Source organism: Pinus tabuliformis, chromosome J, assembly GCF_031772625.1.
Source record: "Pinus tabuliformis cultivar Carrire ecotype Pingquan chromosome J, CPIR1, whole genome shotgun sequence".
Lineage (NCBI taxonomy): Eukaryota > Viridiplantae > Streptophyta > Pinopsida > Pinales > Pinaceae > Pinus > Pinus tabuliformis.
This window is the reverse complement of record NC_142295.1, coordinates 1200587477-1200609072: the sequence shown is the minus strand read 5'-3', so window position 1 is coordinate 1200609072 and position 21596 is coordinate 1200587477. Positions and strand designations below refer to the sequence as shown.

The window sequence follows — 21596 nt, the reverse complement described above, 5'->3', positions numbered from 1 at the left end:
GACACTTTCCTCAGTAAGAGGGAGTGTTAAAATTTGGGTACCAGAGGACAAGTGGTTCCCTAAGGCTTTGATCTTTGGCCTAGGGAAAAGTGTCCAAATTTATTTTTTACTTTTCTCTTAAAGTTACTTTAAAAGTGGTAAAGTCAATTTAATTTAAAAGTGACTTTATAAGTGCTAAAGTTACATTCTAATTTAAAAGTGACTTTATAAGTGGTAAAGTTACATTCTAATTTAAAAGTGACTATATAAGTGGTAAAGTTACATTCTAATTTAAAGGTGACTTTATTAAAGTGAATGAAGAATTAGAAAGTGAAAAAGTGACAATGGAAATAAAAGGCTAAGTAGGTCTTTATTTAAGTGGGTGAGTTAAAAAATAGAAAGTGAGAATTAAATCCACATTTATTCTCATCCCTAGATCTAAATGAATCTCAGCCAATAGATCTTAGGGTAACCCAAAAGGTCATTTAGAGAATAAAAGGAGAATAGAAGAGGAAAAGATCATTCATTCTTTCATGAGCATTTGAGAGAAAGAGAAGAGAGAGCAAGGAGAAACTTTCTAAGCAGTGAGAAGTGAAGGAGAGCAGCGAGAAGACATTTCTGCAAATTTGGGCAGCAGCATTTATTGGCACGCATCCCAAGGAAAAACCATACAGTAGTAGAAAAGCACAGAAATCGAGGAATAGGGACAACAAGTTTTGGGCACATTTTTCGAGGCTGGTCATACAGCATTTAATGTTCTTTTATTGTTGTAAAAATTTCTGTTTTGGCTATTTGTTGATTGGCACGATTTTCGAGGCAGAGTTCCAACACAGAAATCGAGATAAGTTGTAATTTGTGGTTGCTGGAATTTTTACTGTGTATTTCAGTTTCTCTGTAAATGCATTTTCAGAAATAAAGAAGAGCTTTCAAACTGGTTTTCCCCAAGAGTTGTAGGGGGTTTTTCCAGGGTCACATCGACCAAAAATCACTGTGTTATTTTCTGTGTGTGGCTGTCATAGTTTTGTTGTGTTCTATTTCTGCAATTTTAGCGATTGTAAAATCTCTAAATTTGTGTTTTCAGAAAAATATTATCATTTCCAGATTTTAGATTTTTTATCATGCTTGGATTTAAAACTAAATGCACGAAGTGAAAAGGAAAACTGATAACCGGAGTGGGAGTTGAAATTTCATGTTATCAGAGCTTGGTTGGCTGAAAAGTGCAATTTGGACAGCAAAGTGAAAATTACAGCAAGCTGATTTTTACACAGAAAACAGAAACCCTTACCACAGATTTGAAAATTTCAGTTTGAGAGGATAGTGAAACATGTCTTTGGGTTTGAGAGTTGAAGACAAGTTGGATGGGCAGAACAACTACAGTGCATGGAAGGAGAGAATCCAGAGCATCTTTGAAGAAGCAAAAGTTTGAAGCATTATGGTAAATACCACACAGAACCCAGTAGTAATACCTGTTGACCCTGTACAGTTGGCAGAGTTTAACAAAAAGAATGCTAAGGCAAAAAGATTGATTCTAGAAGGAATCAAAGACCATGTCATTCCTCATCTGAGAGGAAAGACTTATGCACATGAGATGTGGACAGCCTTGACCAGTGTTTACCAGAGCTCAAATGAAAACAGAAAAATGGTCCTAAAGGAGAAATTGAAGGCCATTAAAATGGCTACGGCTGACAGTGCTACAACATACCTCACAAAGATCACTTCAGTGAGAGATGAGTTAGCAACCGTAGGTGAGATCATTGCACCCACTGAGTTGGTGAGAATTGCTTTGAATGGTCTTCCCAAGACTTGGGAGAATTTTGTGGATGGCCTTGTTGCACGGGAAAACCTTCCTGATTGGGAGAGGTTGTGAGATGATTGCATTCAAAATGAGATAAGAAAAAACCATCTTGGGGCAGCCAAACAAGTGGAGGAGGATGACAATGTGGCATTGTTAGCAAGAGGCAAGAAGTGCAGAGCAAAGAAGCAAGCTTCCAACAATGGAGGCAAAAGCAAAGGTAAAGGCAAGAAGCAGAACAAGGAGAAGGACTATTCCAAAGTCAAATGTTGGAAATGTCAAAAGTTGGGACACTATGCTATTGTGCATCTGGAGAAAAAGAACAAGAAAGGGAAAGACAAACCCATGGCAGCTTCTGCAAAGATAGAGAGCTTCTCAGAGAGATTTGATCGAGAGTTTGGGTTCATAGCTTGTGAGGCCACTAGTGCAGGATCACCTGCCATACAAGTTCAGAGGGAGTGTGCCTTCCCCACTACTAGCAGAGCATCTTCTAGCATTTGGTATGTTGACAGTGGCATCTCCCGCCACATGACAGGAGTCAAAGAGTACTTCTCAGAGCTTTCAAAGGGTGATACTGATATGGAGGTGGTACTTGGTGATGACAGCATTGTTAGAGCAGTCGGTGTGGGGACATTGACATTTGATGAGGGACCCAAACCTCCCTTGTAAGTGTCAGATGTTCTATATGTGCCTGGAATGAAGAAGAACCTGATATCTATCTCAGCACTTGAGGATAGAGGGTATGATGTGTTGTTTAGGAGAGGGCAGGTGTTTATATATCCTAGGGGAACAACAGTTTCTTCAACTAGAGATATTGGTGTGCGCCATGCCAAGGTGTACAAGTTCTCATTCCAGCCCCTGATGGCATTGAGTAGCAGCACCCGGGACAGGACCGACCACAAATCTAGCAGTTCAGAGTTGTGTGAGACTTGGCACCGCAGGATGGGGCACATGTATCATGGGGCCTTGAGTACATTGTGGGAGATCACCACTAGTGTGCCAGATTTTAGTTTTGATCACCTTGATGTATGTAGAGGATGTGCTATGGGGAAGTTTGCCAAATCCCCTTTTCCCAGCAGTGACAGCAGAGCGACCAAGATCCTTGACTTGATTCATACCGATGTGAGTGGTCGAATGTCTCATGTATCCTTGAGTGGCTATAAGTACTATGTTTTATTCATTGATGACCACTCTACGAAGACCTGGATTTATTTCTTGAAGACCAAGAGTGAGGTCTTCAAGCGGTTTCAAGAGTTCAAAGCTCTTGTGGAGACCCAAACAGGTAGGAAGATCAAGGTCCTCAGGTCAGACAATGGAGGGGAATATACCCTTGGTGAGTTTGTTGATTTTTGTGCTGAGGCAGGAATTAGGAAGGAGTTCACAGTTCCTTACTATCCCCAGCAGAATGGGGTTGCAGAGAGGATGAACAGATCCATTGCAGGGGCTGCCAAAGCCATGCTTCATGATCAAGGGTTACCTTTATTTTTGTGGGCAGAGACCTACAACACTGATGTGTACTTGCAGAACAGGAGTCCACATCGTGCCTTGGGGAATGTGACTCCGGAGGAGGCTTTTTCTGGGAAGAAGCATGTTGTTGGGCACTTTTCTATCTTTGGGTGCCTTACATATTCCTATGTCCCCAAGGAGAACACGACCAAGCTAAAGCCCACTGCAAACAAGGGCATCTTTGTGGGTTATCAAGAAGTAGATCCAAGATTTCCTGGAATGATCATCAATAAAGGTGACGAAATACTCGGCATGGATGAGAGCTCTAGTGGACATCGGGCCACAAATATCTGAGTGTATAAGTCCTAACATGCCATTAGCTTTGTTGTCACTACTTGGAAATGTCGCCTTAGCATACTTCCCAAGTACACACCCTCTGCACACATCATCGTGTTCAATCCCTAGTTTAGGAACCCCTGTTACGGTTTTCTTGAGCATCCTGAGTGCTCCATGATTCATTCAACTCCTTCCCACTGCTACTGTTGCTGCCTATCAGTGCCTTTGAAGAATCGATTTGTAATCGGTACAACCTGTTACTTCGAACTCCAATCTATCTTACGTTTTTCCAGCTCAAGTGCTTGACATACACTTTCCTCCCTACGAAGTGAACGTCGTACCCTTTATCCTATAATTGGGATACTGAAATCAGGTTCATACCCAATCTTGGCACATGCAAAACATCTGAAGCATTGGTGCTTGCTCCTGACTCCCCCTGAAAATCTATGGTACCTCTCCCTGCTGGAGTACATTTCGTTTTGTTTCCCATAGTAATCTGGAAATCCATCTGCTCCTCTTTGTAGCTAGAGAAATATTCTCTAACCCCTGTCATGTGAGTTGAAGCTCCACTGTCTATGTATCAGACTCCTTGTGAAGTTGATCCTGCTAAGAAAGCAAGTTCGTCTTCCAATCTAGAAGACAAATCTGAAGTCTCCTGAATGTTACTTTTGTCCATGGCTAAACTGGAACAAATTTACTGTGTTATTTCTCTTTTCCTCCCGACTCAAATTATGCAGCATGCAATAAAACTTTTCTGTGTCCAACCAGTGTTCTGCTCAGCGAAAAAATTGAGTTGCAACTACTCCCTCTGACTGTTGGAATCACTAACTGGGCAATTGGATTTTCCTACTGAAAGAATCGAACTGCTTCCCTAGCAACTCAAATTGCCTGGACTGGGCTCTCTACAGTTTCTCTGGGAATTTCGATCTGCTGCTCCTTCTAAACAGCAAAATTCCTTTTTTTTCTACTTCTGAGTAACCTGGCTCTGATACCATGTGAAAATTCTATCTAATTGTAGCTACTGAAGATTGTTCTACTAACTTAGAAATTAATTCCACAGTTTATTTACTACAACAAATATCGAATAAAATCACAGCTGCAATTTTCATCATACAAATGCTGTGGAAAATAAAATGCTAGAAACTAAGAAATTCTAGCACACACACAATATAGCTATTTTTGGACAATTGTCCCCGGAAAAACCCAACTTGGGAAAACCAGTGCAGCAGATGAGAGTTTTATTATCAATTTTCAGCAGCAAATCTGAGTACAATAATTTAGATGCCCAGCAGGCAATCTAATCTGAAGAAAACAATGGCAAAAATATTGTGAGAATTTTCTCTCACCCCACAATTATTTTCTTCCTCCGAAATAGCTTCTCCAACCTCTGCGTGAGAGATCGGCGCTGGCCCTCTAAAGATTTATGCCTTCCTTCCTTCGACTCTTGCGGGAACTAAAAGCTTCCTCACGGAACATTGCTGCTCCCCTGCTACTCACCCTCTGGCTCTATCTTCTCTGCTGAGTTGCTGCTACTGAGAAAATCGAATTGCTTGGGCAACTGAATATCAGCATTGGATGATCTCCATCACCACATCGACCTTCTTTTATAATCCACTATTGGAGCACCAACAACAAAGATTAAAACTTAATCAATGGCTAGGATCATTTCTGGGTCGATCCGTGTGAATTTCTAGATGATTCACGCCTTATCTTAATTAATATTGATTAATTAACCATATTCCCTAAGTTTAGACTTAGGAAATATTTAAAAATTGGTTAATAATCTAATTGAAACACTTCTAGGCGGAATTTCCAAAAATGATTTCTAGGTTTTGGAGATCTCATGTATTATAGCCTCTCCACAAAATTTCGTGGCTAGAACACATCCTGTTGATTTGGGGTAGCATCGGATGTGTTCTAGCTATGAAAATTGGTGGAGAGGCTAAAGAGCATGAGATCTCCAACACCCGGGAATCATTTTGGAAAATTCCATCCAAATGAAAAGTTATTAAAATAATTAATATTTTTAATGAAGTCCTAAATCTAAACTTATGGAAATAAAAATATTAATGGGTATTAGTAAAGATAAGGATGAGAAGCTTTTAAGAGACAAAGATCAAGTCTATTTTAATCTTAGTCGTTGATTAGGGACTTAATCTCGGTCGTTGATTCATCAACAGGAAAAGTATAAGATAAGACTTGAGGGTCAGCTGGAGATACACTAAGGGAGACAGTCAATTCGATTTCTGGAGCGGAGTTTGCTGAGAAATTCGAACTAGAGGTCTGGATTGCAGCAAGAAGGTAGCGAGCGCGGAACAGAGAGGCAAGAACAGCACCAGAAGATCAGTGCAGAGATTAGAGAGGCAGACACAGAGGCAACAGGACTACGCAATCACTGGAGGGCTTGCATGGGTGACCCAGAGAGGCCCAGTGCTAAGGCAGAGAGGCAGGGGTTGACGCAAAGGGTCTCAGAGCTGCACAGAGGCCAACAAGTCTGACGCTGAGTCTGGGAGAGGTGATGGAGAATTTATCTCTATTGGGTAAGCCAGTTTGGCACCCAGTTGTACTCAAGAATAGCTGATTAATAAAACCCTCCTCTGCTGCACCGGTTTTCCCGCATTGGGTTTTTCCTGGAACATTTGTCTAAAATATTTGTGCTGATGTGTTTGATTATTGTGCATGTATTTGTTTCTGTATTATGGTATGACGTCTGTAGCAAAATTTATCATAATGTTTACTGAAGGGTTTTTGTAAATAACTTATTAGAAAATAAGTAGGTAAAATAAATCAGTTGTTGCAGTGATAAAATTTTCACACATCCGATGCTACAAAAACTAACAGATCCTTCATCATTTTTTGAGCTTGTTCTCTAGGCCAAGAACCATCTCACTGCTATCATAATGTTGGAAGGCCGAGTGCACTTGAAGTCTAGCCCTGGGAAAAGTTTTGAGACATCTCAAGTGGATCCATTTATCTTGTAAAGCTAACATATTTTCTTGTGAAGCTCCTTAAAGAAGAGCCTTTCTCCTTTGTCTAGAGGGCATCTTCCATTGTAATCTCATTAATAAAACTATTTTCTCCTCTTTAGGGAGCTTGGGACTTAGATCCCTTGGTATCCCTCTTCTCCTTATTTAAAAGGGAGACCTTTTTCTCTTGCTAACGTAGATATAGCCACTAACCCTTGCATATTGCATTACATCCTAATTGCATCTACTAACTTGCATTTTCCTAAATCGCTACTGATCTAATTACATTGGAATACATCTTGTCTTGTTTCAATTGCTAATTGTGATCTAAGTAGTTTTCCCTAATCATTAGAAATCTCATCGGCATCCTAAAGTTGTGTTTACATCATGTAATTTTCACTTAATTCATTGTCTAATATAAGTGGGAATCTCTCTTAATAAGCATATCTAAATGCATTTGGGCTATTGTTAACTCATCTAATCCTAATTGTCATTCTTTCTATTGTTTCATTGAGTAACTATTCTTGCTTCACTAATTACAGTGATAAGCTAATAATCTTGTGCTCAAAACATATATCCATATCTTGGTTATCAGCATATTGGCATCTATCTATTTTGGAAGCATAATGAAATCATTGTATCTCTTTGAAGCATTGTATCTTGCACTTGCATCTTAGAGTTAATTTTGCATCTTTAAAATCTACCTCCAAGCTTAAGCTTGGTTGATAGAAAGTTTAGGACAACCTTTTCCACCATTCAATTTAAGAAGTTTAACCCTTACTCAACGGTTAAAACAGGTGACCTTGCAGTTCTCTTGTGGCTGAGTCCCTTGTAGGAACAAAGGCACTTGGTTTGTTAGAAGTCTTGGGTAGGTATCAATAATGAGACGTTAGCCTCCTTCCCCAGCGCTTCTTTCTACAACCTTGTTTAAGACTAGTTTTTTATAATTGAGGAGAAGTCCTTCACCTTAGATTAGGCTTTTTAAATAAAATCAAACAAGATTTCTAAATTTCATATAGATAGATCTTGCATTAATCCTTCATCATTTTACAATTTAATTGATCAATGTAATTGGAATTGTGAGCTCAATCTATACTTGCAAGTTTTACATCATTATATTTTTCATTTCAAGTTCCTTGTGTCATAAAAACTCGTCTTTACTTCAAGTACAAGCCTATTTTCCTTGCAAATTATTCTCTAAAGTTTATTGCTCATATCTCCAATTGCTTTTGATCTTTTGATTTCTTGTGCTAACGTTGTTTTGCAACATTACTTATCTTGTAACTTGAAACATCATTTATTATTGTGCAAGTGTTTTAAATTTGTTTGAGCATTGTTATTAAGGCACTCGTCTCTCGCTGTTCATCTTAAGTGTCATATTGATCTAATTAAATCTATCTTTCGACTCTTGCATTGCCCAATAATAATAATCTCACTTGCCATCTAATCTTAATTCAAGTTACTAAGAGAAGTGATCTTCTTGCCCTTAGATCTCCTAGACTTGATTCAACAAGTTTTCCTTCATTATTCATCCTCTAGGGGCTACCCCACTTAGCTTGCCCAAGAGAGAGCTTAAACAAAGTGAGTAGGGAATAGGTGACAACCCCTACTCTGAGCGTTGCACCTTAGGTGTACACTTTGGGCAACAATAGGGTTCTTTGACCAAATCCCGAGGCTTCAATTTAAACAGCCATATCTCTTCAACCGTGAGGAGCTATGTGGTGTGCCACCCACCGTTGGAATCGGCACAACGAGCTCTATCAATTGATGATGGTCTCGCTTGCAATTTCACTGACCTTCGTATCCAAAATCTTCATCAAAAGCAGGGTAACATGACCATGCCATAGGAGCTTCTCATCCTTCCAAATCTTCTTGTTCATGGGAGCTTCCAATCAATGCTTCCTAAGACAAATATAAAGAGCATTCAAAGCTTGATGTTGGCATCAATGACAACACCATTCAAGTTTCAACACAATGTAGTAAGGTTATCTCACAAATCAGGGGTAAGTATAATCATCTGCAACTGGAAAAGGAAGATAGAGCCATGACTAACACGGAATATGCCAAGCTACAATTATCCATGCACAAACATTTCTACACTTCATAAATATAGCCCCAGGGCCAACTCCTTGTTACAGGAAGACAGCCATATTGAGCTTCATTAATCAAGGCACATAAAGCTTTAAATATCGTTCTCCAAGTTACAGACAATTATTGTGAATGCTTTGTCAAAATGTTTAGTAATGACATCCAATCCAAAAGTCTGGAAATATATAATGTCATTATGTCATTTTCGAATGAATTGCCCAAAGAAGGAAGTAGTAGCCTACTTAACCCCATAGCCTATAGTCATTTCAAAAGGGGAAATTATTATTATTTAATGTTACTTAAGTAATTTTACATAATAAAAATTAAATTGGGGCAAATGGAGGGAAACTTGCAAGTCACTCAATTTGAATTTAGAAGGGAAAAGCCCCTAAGAGAAACTATATAAGGAAAGGAGGAGAGTCATTACGATCATCATGGATTGTTATTTTCTTTTGATTTTGGGCTGAGGCTCTTGCAGGGTTTTAAGACCCCTTTTCTCTGATTGGTTTTGGTGGTGAAGGATTCCACCCTAGCCGCTCCATCCACTTTTTCTTGCTAGAGGACCGAATTCTGGCTGAGTTATAATTTCTGAAGCAGCAAAGGGTTGAAGATTGTCTATCTATGTTAGCGAAAGGCTGATTAAGTGCTTTTGGAAGCAACAAGGAGCTGAAGGTTCCCTTTCTGTGGCAGCAAAGGGCTGTTTTCTTACACGGTGAGGACTAGAGACTACCTTTCTGAGGCAGCGAGGAGTTAAAATTTCCCCTTCTGTGTCAGCAAAGGGTTGGGACACATTTTTCTGAGGCAGAGGCAGTGAGGGCTAGAGACTGCCTTTGTGAGGCAGCGAGGACTAGAGACTGCCTTTGTGAAGCAGCGAGGAGCTAGAGTTGCCTTCCTGAAGCAATGATGGACTGATAATTACCTTGCTGAGGCAGCAAAAGCTGGTACACGTCATCCTGAGACAGCAGTCTGACTTTCTGGGGCAGCAAAAGGCCAAGATGCCTTCTTCTGAGACAGCAAGCGACCTAAGGGCCATGATCAGGAGACAGCGAGGGACTAAGGGAAAATTCAGGGGCTGGGTGCACTAAAGACTGAGGCAACAAAGGTAAATAAGGATGCAACGCAGCAACAAGGCCTGTTGATATGATGTTATGCTGCAAGGGGGACGGTTACAGTTGTAAGCTTAAAAACCATGTTTTGATAACCCTATTGGGAGACTGTTGATCTTTATAAGTCTGTGATTTGTTTGTTGAATCAGCCCTACTTTATAGTGTTTGCTGGTGGAATCAACTGTTGTTTGAATTCTTGATTATACTACTTGTGCATTCAATAAAAGATCAGCACTGTTTTATAGATTGATGAGGTTTTCATCACTGTTCTGAAACACAATTCTTTCATGTGTTATTGAAAACCCTACCTCAGAATTGCATCCCAAGGGTAATCTCCCTAAGGGGGATATTACAAAATAAAAGTGTGGATGTGCAAGCATGCATGCTTGTGAGTGGGAATCACCAAGGATCCAGTCACTATTCTAAATTTCTCCTATTTCAGTTAAAGGCAACTAGAAGGGAAAAAAGAAATTCCAGAAAAAGAAGTTTCAACACTAATAGACTGAGAGCACAATGATGGACTTTACAAACAAGAGGACAGCCACTGCTGTACTTAGTGGATTCATCAAGGGTCTAACTTCTCATTAGTAGTAAATTTGCATATTTTAAAGTGTGCAGGTATAAAATATTTCCATGCAGAAAAAATAATAATAAATATATTGCAACAGCATGAATGCATCACGAACTTTCAGTACCAGATATTTGCATTTTGCAACCATTTAAATGACTTACAGAACAATATAATTCAGTTTTATCAAGAGAGCAATGGTGGAAACATTAAACAAGTCTATAGCCATAGCTATAATAGCATATCTATGAAGGTTATCGTTATCACTATTAGTACATGCTTCCAAGTTCCAACATTCCACACTGAATCTACAGAAAGTTTCCATGTAAAGCATGAATGCAATTTTAAGAAATACAATGGATTTAAAGTCTCATATTAACAAATACTCAAATTTTAAGAGCAATGTTGTAAATGTATAGTTTACAAGACTAACACCTTTTTCCCTTTTTGGATTGCAATGATTTTGATATTATAAAAATGTCAAATGACATCTATGGAAACAGGGGATGCTAACACTACAAGATTATCTTTATCACCAACAATTATTTAAGTCAAAAACCAAATTACCTGAGCTTCAAGAACAGCAGTATTGTCAGAGTTGCCATTTAATGATTCTCCTCCTTTATCCAATCGTGTTATCATTGACTGCAAAAAGACAGCAACCAATTTCCGATGATTATGAAAACAAAATCTCAAATTCTCAATAACTCAACTTGGTAAGAAAATTGGGAAAATTATCAACTAGAAGAATTCACTGTTCAACCTTCTAGGCTTCTAATGACCTGTAAGTACTCATCCAGTCACCTACTTTTTCCCACAAAAATAGTTGTGGGATTCTTTTATCTTGAAGGAACTTGTCCATTGAAATACTTTTACATAAATCTACAATAAATTCCCTGTCCAGTTGGAACTACCTCCATACAGGCCTTAAAACTGCGGCTTTCTGAAAATTTGAACCTGAATCAAACTTAATCATTGCTGAACCCGAACTATGCGACTTAGATTTGAACTGTGCATCTTGGTGTTCTGTATAATGTTCTTTATTTGCATGGCTGGCTCTTTCATTGTTGAGTACAATGTTAATATAATCCACCTTACAAAATCTATCATAAGCACAGGTTGAAGGCCAATAATTGGTTTTGTTGCCAATAAAAAGAAAATTAGATAAGTGATTTGGACATGAATACGAGATATAATGGATCAAGAGAACACAAAACAAGTGGGGTTTTCTGCAAAGAAAGGGTCATGAGTTGTGAACACAATTTCCTTTGAATCATTTGGAAACCATTACTGCACAGCCACTCAAGACCACTGTTCCTGATTCAGATTACAACTCAACTTCTCCATTGTCTAATTCTTATACACATCCCTCCCTTTTATTAAATTTGAATATACAATACACAAATCTGTAATTCTATGAACCAAACCATAGAGCTACGAATCTGAAAACCACCTAAACACTTCTCAAAACAGCAGACTGTATAAACTCAAAATTCTGATTTGTATATACAAAGGTACAGACAATGCATAATGCGAAAAATCAGAACACAGAATAGAACTAACTCCGCAAAACACTGTTCTGCGAATAATGGACAGCAAACAGAATGTGCAGGAACTCAATCACATAATTCTCCATCACTTGCAAAGAAGAATTACAAACCAACTGCTCATAACCCTAACTGTCTCGCTACTCCAGTGAAACACCCATCCATTCTTTTATACATAAAGAAGGCTATGGTTTACAAGGAAATTCCATCATTGTTGTGGTGTGTCTTCTCTACAAGATGCAAAAACACTAACCCTGGATGCCTGGAAAGAATGAACCCAACCTGCATGAGAAGATTGCCAAGAATAGTGTGCCTCCTTACCCATGAAAGTATGCCCTAATTAAATCTGGAAACCTACTCTCCCATGCACTTCTCCTAGAGATGGAAACAATGCCTGAAAGACTGAAACAGCACTTCTAAAAATGGAAAGCCAGCGCCTAGCTAAACAAAGAAGTTTGGAACAGCACCTCACTCAAGACAGAATGGGTCCAAGCATGCATGTATACATCAACTACAAGATGCCTACAAAAGTAATGTGCCTACTCTAATGTGCATAATTAATGCACTTCAACCACCCACAGAAAATACTACTGCACAGTAACCAAGGTGAACAGGACTTGTTGGATATGCAGCACTGGAGCCTGAAGGAGAATGCCTTCTGAGCTATAGGTAAGTTAACACGATGCTGAAGTCAAGGACCCTCAAAGCTCAACCACCCTTACCTTCTTTGCCTCCTTACCTGCCTTCACTGCCTACAGAAAATCCAATGTCTAAACAATTTCATAAAGGTTCTTCTATAGCTAAGTCCAATAGGCCCCAAGGGTGGGTTAGTTCAAGACGTCATGAGCCAAATGTGAGACATCTTTTCTCTCTCCCAGAGTTTGGGAGGTCATGGGTTCAATTCTCTTGATCCCCCAGGGTTAGGCTCCATAATCAAGGGCAATGGTTTGCACCATTTACCATCCATGGATCATGGGGAATGTAACATCCCTCGTATTGCCCCTGTATATGTAATATGATATTATGACTACACTGCCAGCATGGAGAGCCACGGCTGGCTGATACACTGACTAAGCTTTTATAATTGATTAACGGATGACCGAAGGAAGGACCTACCTTACAGATCCATTGTCCGAGGGAAGGTTGCTTGCTTGCATGCCTTGAAGGCCATGAACCCAGCCTGAATTTAATAACTGAAATCATTTGCAAACCAGGAAATCCACTGCCTGACAAATTGTTTATGAGATGTGATTGGAGAAAAACCCGTTGCGTGCCATAAGCAAGCCATAGCCGGTTGCATTGAATTCCTGAACCCCTTGTTGATCCATCCACCCACCTGTGTTGATAAGTAATTATGAGAGGGATTGGGCGATGTGGATAGAGGACCACCCCATCCCATCTCCCTTACGAATAGAGGTGGGGGACAACCACCTCGTGTAAAATGAGGCTCACGCAAAGGAGAAGTCAGTCAATGAGCAGAGAACGAGCAAACAAAAGAGCAAAGAGTACTTTCTCAGTCAACGGTGACAGCTGAATAGAAAGGAGAGGAGAGAGAACGAGCAAGTGAAAGGAAGGGAAGATCACTTTGTTCTCTGAGATGCAACAAAAGACACAGCAAGAGAGGACAAGGCAAGGAGCAACCTCCCCAAAGTGGAAAATCCCCTAGTTACTAATAAAGAAAGAGTAAGGAAACCTTGTGAATGAACTTAGAGAAGTGAGTGAGTCACTGTGGGGTTTACTACCAGAGAGCAACTAAAAAACCACCTAGACAATGGACTCCATCTCTGGAGTGTTTACCAAGCCTTGAAGTGAATTTCCCTGAGCAAGCATCCCTCGGACTTTGGATCCAACTTGGGGGTGGTCAGTTGCAAGAAAGTTGCAGTGTAACTGACCTATAGTTGGGTGGAGAGTGGAAGTCCCTCCTTCAGTTGATACCAACCTTAACATACTCAAATAAGTATAAATTCTTATGTAAATTTTATTTATGGACTGTGATATACCATGGTGTGTTTGGGTAATGCAAAGATTTTATGTTCAAGGCTGAATGTTTGAGGGCCATTGTTATATTCATACTTGACAAGCTAACTTAACCGTCAATGGTTGAAATGAATGGTTGAACTATGTGGATTACAACCATATTCATGATTTACAGGATATTTAATATGTCTATTTTTTATTGTCTGATTAACCAGCTATCTTATAAATCTCCAGTTATATTGAATATTGGAACTGGGTAGTTCACTATCATATTCATGATCCGCGGATTGTGTACATGGATTGTGTTGGTGTGTATTCAGTTCATGAATAATGTGATTAATTGTGTTATGCTCACTCTCTTCTTGACAGTGATAGCTTATGATTTAAATAGCTCAGCCTGCTCAATGGAGTTGTGATGTCTAAAAATAACCTATAACTTTCCTTGTGACATCTTGAATATTCCATATTTATGTCATTAATAAGATAAGATAAGATAATTTTATTAATGTCCAACGAATGACCACAAAAATAGGTCAATGGGACTAGAGGATACATCCAGTAAGAGTACAATGTGGGAGTGCAAATGCCACTCCTAGAAAAGCTAAATCTAATACAAAAATATATATCTGCAAAATGAAGTAATGAAAAATACAAACAATAGGATATCCACATGTACATGAACATATATAAAACCATATCAGCAGCCTAGTGAAGAGCCCATAGAGAGAGAGAGAGTTGAACATGAGGTTCGTGATGTCAAGAATGCCCAAGTCTAATAACCAATAGCAAGGAGGCGACCAATGTGTTGGCTCATTGTCCAAGTCCTTTGGAGCTATCTGGGAATCTAACTGCATGATCCTAGGGGGGAGGAAGAAGCGAGGGATACTCCTAACATCAGAGACCAAAAGAAAAAAGGTCTGGATAAGTCTTTGGCTACTCTGTTGCAGCTTGGAAGGAATTTGTCAGGGGGGGTGATCTACTCTAGATCCGCCTGGAATTGATCCCTCTGATGCTCTGGACATGCATAGACTTATCTGCCATTTGGCACCTCGAAAGCAGTCTCGAGGAAATTGGTCAACCTCCTGGGGGCTGAGGGGAGACCCGATCTCTCACTACTCTACTATTTGAAGTACTTTGAAAGTGAACTCGACGCTTACTATTTTGATCAGTCAGATCAACCTGAAAGTATGATATGATCGTCCAGGTCATCCCCACATAATGTAGCATATGTAGGGCCAAAGATTTGTGTCTAAATATCTCCCTGATGAAGAAGGATAAGTATCTTTAATCCAGATATCGAAAGAAGGTAGAGGGAGCCCCTCGAATCTCTATAATGTCAATGGAAGCATCCTTTGATCTATAGGGAGCACCTAAAAATGAGGTGTTGCTATGTCTCTAGCGCCTATAGATGACACATCGATCCTATCAAATCGTTGTGTATGGTGGTCAATCTCCACTCGAAATCGATGAGAACCAACACAGTGTTGTCCTAAGGGGATCCTGAGTGAGAGCATCCAATGTCTACATGTGTATTTGGGGCGAATGATGATACCATCCTGCAACTCCAAGAAGTGGTCAAGGTAGAAGGACATCTTCGGGCCTAGGCTCGTCTGATATGAAGTCCAAGTGACCTGAATGTACAATTTGTAGATATCCTCTCTGATGGACTGATTCAACATTTGTCTAGGCAGAAGAAGATGGCTCAGAGCATCAAGAGAGCATCTGAAACAAGAAGGCGCTTTGGAGATATGGTCAATGACTGGAGAAGCCGAGATACATCTGAGAACCAACGACATGCTCAGCCTAAGGGAGATAAAGTGAGGACCTCCAAGGAATAAAGTGTAAGGTAGGGGTATCAATCTCTCCCAATAGCTAAATTTTTTAAAGATCTAACTTTATGAAGGAAAGAAACCAAGCAAAATATGACCTCAAGGTGGAAAGGTTGGACACCAAACTCCACCTAGATAATGGGATCTGGGACTATACGCTTGGATTGGATGATGAGCCAAAGCAGTAAGGTGTGGACCTATCGCATACCAAAACACAGTCCTCTGAATTGTACTCCCAGGTAGAGGTATGATGTGGTGATCCCAATCTCTTCTTCCCGATAGTAGAGATGTCTATTTGTAAGAGCTTTCTTCGAAGCATTATAGACCATAACCTTAGTTTTACCAAGGTTGACCATTAGCTGTCGAAGGTCACAAAAGCTGGCTAGGGAATCTATCTGTCTCTATAGGCCCTCTAGAGTAGAAGACAATAAGATCAAGTCATCAGCAAAAACGAACAGGTTGATCACTACCTCATGCAGAAGGCAACCATCGTCCTCATGGATGTGCTTGTGTAGGAAAGATTCCAACTACTCAATATAAATTCCAAAGAGGATAGGCAAGAGAGGGAACCCCTGTTTTACCCCAATGGTACTCTAGATGAAGTCAGGAAGGACATGCGCCAACTTGAGGCGACCCATGACTGACTCATATTGTTTCATTATGGCTACTAGGAGGGTCGCAGATATGCCAGTGTCACGAAGCCTCTAGAACAATGTCTCGCCAGGTACAATGTCAAGTGCTTTCCAGAAGCCTAGTTTTAAAAATCAAGCCAATCGAATAGAAAATCCATCAAACCAGTCGAATCAAGCCAATCGAATAGAAAATCCATCAAACCAGTCGTTTAGCTCTCTCAGATATCAAACCGGCCCAACAAATTCAATTGGTTGGTTGGTCAAGACCGATTGGGTACCAAATCGGCCAGTTTTGGTACCAAACCAGCCAGTTCGATTGCTTTTGTACCTGATCGGCCGATTTTTGTAAAAAGACGGTCAATTAGGAAGCCACATGGTTGGGCATGTCGATTGGACTCCCAAGTGGTTTTTGGAGGTGTTTTTTAGCAAACCATGGTAAGTTCCCTTCTAAATTTGGCCCCCTAAGCTTATAAAAGGATGCCTAAGCTCCTATTTGCCTCACACATTTGATTTCTAGTGTTTGTGTGCATATGAGAGCTTGGACAGTTTTGCAACAACAATGAGTTTTGGAGCAACAATAACATGTATGGATGTTCTTTGTCATCTTGGAGCTAATTTGAAGTGAAAAGTGGAGTTGGGGGTGTTGATCCCAATGTAGATCCAGTGGTTGAACCAAGAGTTGAAGGAAGTGAACCAACAAGACCAAGCATGGCACATGGTGACTCGTGAGGGAAATAATAGTCATGCAGCTCAGCGAACTTGTGCTTCTAGTTCTACTAAGCATAGTGATGTTGCTCATGCTACTACTAGTACTACTATTGAGGTTGGAGAGGAGTTTGAGAAGTCCTCAAATTTTGAGCTGGATGATGTTTATGTAGCTCATGGTGATGATCCCATGTGTAGTAGTGGTGATGAGTTTGATGAGTGATCATGTCGATCAGTGATTTATAGTAGGCTAGTGGCCTAGTAGCTTGAGTTGTAGCATCTTATTTAGACTTGGAAAGCCATTTAGAGCCTCATTGCATTGTTTTAGAACTCTAGATGCCATTTAGAACCTCATTGGTTATGTATTTTGTCAATGATATCATTGATATGCATTGCACACGATGCCAATTTGATATAGGCAACCTTACATGGCATATAGATGAGAAAAATTTCCATAGTTTGTCTCTAATGGTTTGGAATCATTGTTTGTAATCTTAAAAAAAAAACATAAAAATTAATTATTTTATGTATTTTTTCCAATTTTGGTTAATTGAATCCAGTTCAATCCGGTTTGATCCAATTCTAATTCGAATCACGGTTAGATAGGCGGCCAGTTCAAAACCCGATTTTGGTTTTTAAAACTAAGTGGATCGGAAGTCTACAACGTAGCAGCGGACTTTTGAAGAGCGATGACGAGCCTCCTCAATAATGGCTCGAAGTGTGAAAATGCGATCAATCGATTAATAAAGCATATATGTTTCTGAGGATGAGCTTAACCAGTGTGTAGCAGGGCAATAGAGTTGGATTGTTAATATGTTGCTATATACGTCCACTAGAGATTGAGGTCTTTGGACCTCGGGGCCACAAGCCTCAATACACTGAGAAGATGACTTGGGGCAACCGCCCTCCTTTGTTTTGGTGAACACCCTGGCTTGGTGCTTCTTTTGGTCATCGAGACTAATGGGGAGTAATGACCGTCAATATATACATATGAACATATGGGAGACGCCCGACACTTGAGGGGCCCAGGCAAAACCTCGCCCATCTGAACTAGGACTTGTGGGCCCCATCTGGTCGTCGAAACCCCGAGGTAATTACGTGAACCTTGGTGTGAAGAGGCCCAATGCTAATGGGCCAATATCAATCGTAAGCCACAAAACTCAAGTGCGTGAGGAGGTAAGGAAACCTCCGATGCCAAGGTGTTGAGATGACATGGACCGATGAGCTCCACCTCGAGTCATAAACTTTGGCATTCTTCAATTGAGGTCAGAGCAGAGGGAGGCGAGGAACCTCGAGCACACAGTATAACAAAGTTAAGCGCAAATCTCGAATCTCAAACCTTAAACGTCGACATTTTCTGCTCAAGGTTGAAGTAGAGGGAAGGCCAAGAACCCGATGTCGAGATGACATGGTCTGGGGTGACGTGGAATGGAGGTGGGCCCTACTCTCAGATCTCAAACCTCGAACCTCGGTGTTTTCCAGTTGAGGTTGGAGTAGAGGGAAGACCAAGAACACAATGTCGAGATGACGTGGCCTGCAGATGGATCCTACCAGGCTCGCAAGTCTCCAGGTCATTGAACTTTTCAAAGAAACTAAGTCCCTCTCGAGAGATCAACAGTCAAGATCAATTGTGGAGGCCTTCTTGTGGTTGTGTTTAAGGATTAGGGAGGGCATGGCAAGGATTAGTGCCACCCCGCCCATCTCCAATCAATGGTTGAGATTAATTTAGGGGCCCCCTTTCCCAAATTTGAAACCACCATTGGAGCGATTTGCACCATCAGATGTTTAGAATGAGAAGGTTTCATACACCAGTGCTACACTCAACATAGTAGAGCGACCTAAATGCCTTTGCATGAGGACCCTGCAAACCCCACAAGGTGGTGGTGCGGCAATGACACATATGGCAAGCAGGGACCATGTGGGGTGCACATAGAGATCCATGGACTAATGTGGACCCTCCTAATTTGGCAAACTTCTAACGAGCATAATTTGTGATCCGAGAGTCGGATCGAGATAAAATTTATATCATTGGAAATCTCTTGACGAGTTAATCATAACGGCGGTATCACAATTAAATTCCACAAACTTTCAAAGATAAGGTTTTCGACATTTGTTGAAAATTGTAGCGAGTGGTAGGATTTCTCTAGTGCATGCCTTAGCTGGGGAAGACCATGAGTTGTCCTTCTTTGATCATGGAGTGAGTTCATGGAGATGGTGAGTTTATTTCTAGTTTGCAAGAATAATATTCACAATTTCATGCGCAAAGTTGAAGGATCAGTTACATGGACACTGTTGAGAAATCTAGGGGCATCTAGACTAGGTGATTTCTCTTACTTTGGTAACTGCTTGTGATGTATTTTTACTTAACTTGATTAGCTTCTTCTTTTACTTGATTATTGTTAATGTTATTTATCATCAAACAGCGACCAAACAATGAAGGTCAATGAGGCGAGAGGACACAACATGTAGGCTGCAAGCCAAGGCCAAAACCTCTCCTCTTGAGAGGAAAATCCACAAGAATTCTTTTCTTATAAAATGGTCAACCATCAAATGACGAATTCCAAGAACTAAGACCCTTGTCAAAGATCCCTCCAAGACCAAGTCACACTTTCCTTCTTGATGAACTTTTCTTTCCAACTACTTTGACCTAGCAGCTAATAGCAGTTTTGACCCAAAAACTTCGACCCCCTGCAATTTCCATAAATTTCAACCTTCTAGCAATTTTGACCTAGGAGCAACTTTGACTTCCCTAGCAGTTTCTTCTATAACTTCAACTTCCCCAGCAACATCTGCAATTTCGGTCTAGCAACTACTTTAGAAACCCTAACATGAGAGAGAGAGGTCCGAAACTTCCATCTTGCTTCTCTTTCTTCTTTTCCTTGATCTTTGTCCTTTTCCAGCTTCTTTCTTGAGGAGATCCAACTTGCTTTCTTGCTTGAATGAATGTCTCTCAAAAGAAGTCAAGGTTCCCTTATATATAGGCTTCTTAGGAGGTTGAATTGCTTCCCATGAGGCCGACTTGATCCTTCTTGTAGACCAAATTGTTTGACAAGGTCTTGGAGGGTCTTTATGACACTTTTGACTTTACAAAAAAATCTTTTCAAGATACAACATGCCCAAAGGGGTCTTACATGTATGATAATGACTCTTTTGACTTCATAATTCTATGACAAACCTAGGAGCACTCAATGGGTACTTGACCTACAAATAAATTTGTCTTGAGCATGAAACACATGAATTAAGAATGACAATAATAAATTTATTTTCTCTTTGATATCAAATATATAAATTCATGATTACAATAAACATTATGAAGACCGAACCTAGTTACACATTTCAACAAACCCTTCTTCCGATTAGCTACATTTGGAGTGGCAGATCGAGTTTAGAAAAGGACAAGTTGGGAACTTGAACCATTGATAGGAGTAAGGACGAGCTATGACTTTAGTTATGATTGGAGCAAGAACCAATTCGACTCAGTTAACTTGCGAGTTTTAATCTTAGCCGATGATTAAAGACTTAATCTTGGTCATTGAAGTCTCAACGAGAAAAGTATAAGGAGGCCTGGGGTTCAGCAACAAATACAGAAAGTGTTGATCAATCAATTCGATTTTCCTAGGGCAGGGTTTGCTAAGGAATTCGAACCAGTGATCAAGCAAGGAGGATCAGAGGCAGTATTGGAAGGAAGTGATTTCCAGTTCCAATGAATATAAGTCAGAGAAGACAGTGAAGGGTAATATAGCCAACGCTGAGCCAAGGAGGGACAGCGCAGCGGCTGGAGGAGATTGACGCAAAGGGATAGCTCAAAAACTAGAGGAGGTTGACACAGAAGTGTTGGGAGATAAGCAGAGATCAGTGCCAAGAATCACTGTGGGTGATTGGCAGGAAAAATCTCGATTTCTCAATAGAAGCAGCCCAATTTGACGTAGTCAGAGGGAGACTCCACGCAGAAGTCACGCAAAGGTTGCGTAGGCTCACGGAGAGACTGCGCAGTAGCTCATCCAGGAGTTGGGGACAAGATAAAATCTCCAGAATCAATGTGAGAAAATTCTCAGTTATCTTCCCGAAGTGGATTGCCATTTTCTCTGGGGCATCCAGATTGTATTCAGATATTTACTGCCAATAATAAAAACCCTCATATCTGTTGCACTGGTTTTTCCACGTTGGGTTTTTCCGAGGACGATTGTCCAAGAACAAGTGTGTCAATGCAATTGTTCATATGTTGATGTTTCTCTTGCCTTTAAATTTTCAGTTCTTGATTTGTGAAGTCTGCAGCTAAATTTATTTTGATGTTTACTTGAGCATTGGTGAATAACTTATTGTAAATAAGTAGGAGAAATAAATCAATTACTGCAGCAAATTTTCACACGATCCTTTATCCAGCTTCAACACTGTTGATCCCAAGCCTCTAACAACATAGCTTTTGTTGTCACCCAATTCCACTACATGAGAAGATGGCTCCTTTGATAGTGTATGAAGTTGCTTACTTTCACCTGTCATATGTCTCTATGCTCCACTATCAATGATCCATGCATTGTCATCAGAAAGAGAACCTGTAAGGGCAGCCAAGAATCCTCGACTCTTGACCTTGTTGAACAAGTAGTAGATGACCTTCTTGATCCAGC

General features: G+C 40.2%; 1 protein-coding gene across 1 annotated transcript in view; it reads right to left on the bottom strand.

Annotated features, from left to right (window-relative positions):
• Nucleotides 1-21596, bottom strand: part of LOC149231433 (uncharacterized) — a 293700-nt gene that overhangs the window by 219774 nt on the left and 52330 nt on the right. Inside the window, exon 4 of the mRNA XM_089376297.1 lies at nucleotides 10849-10926. Within this exon, the coding sequence (XP_089232423.1) occupies nucleotides 10849-10926 (78 nt within the window). The remainder of the gene's footprint in view (nucleotides 1-10848; nucleotides 10927-21596) is intronic.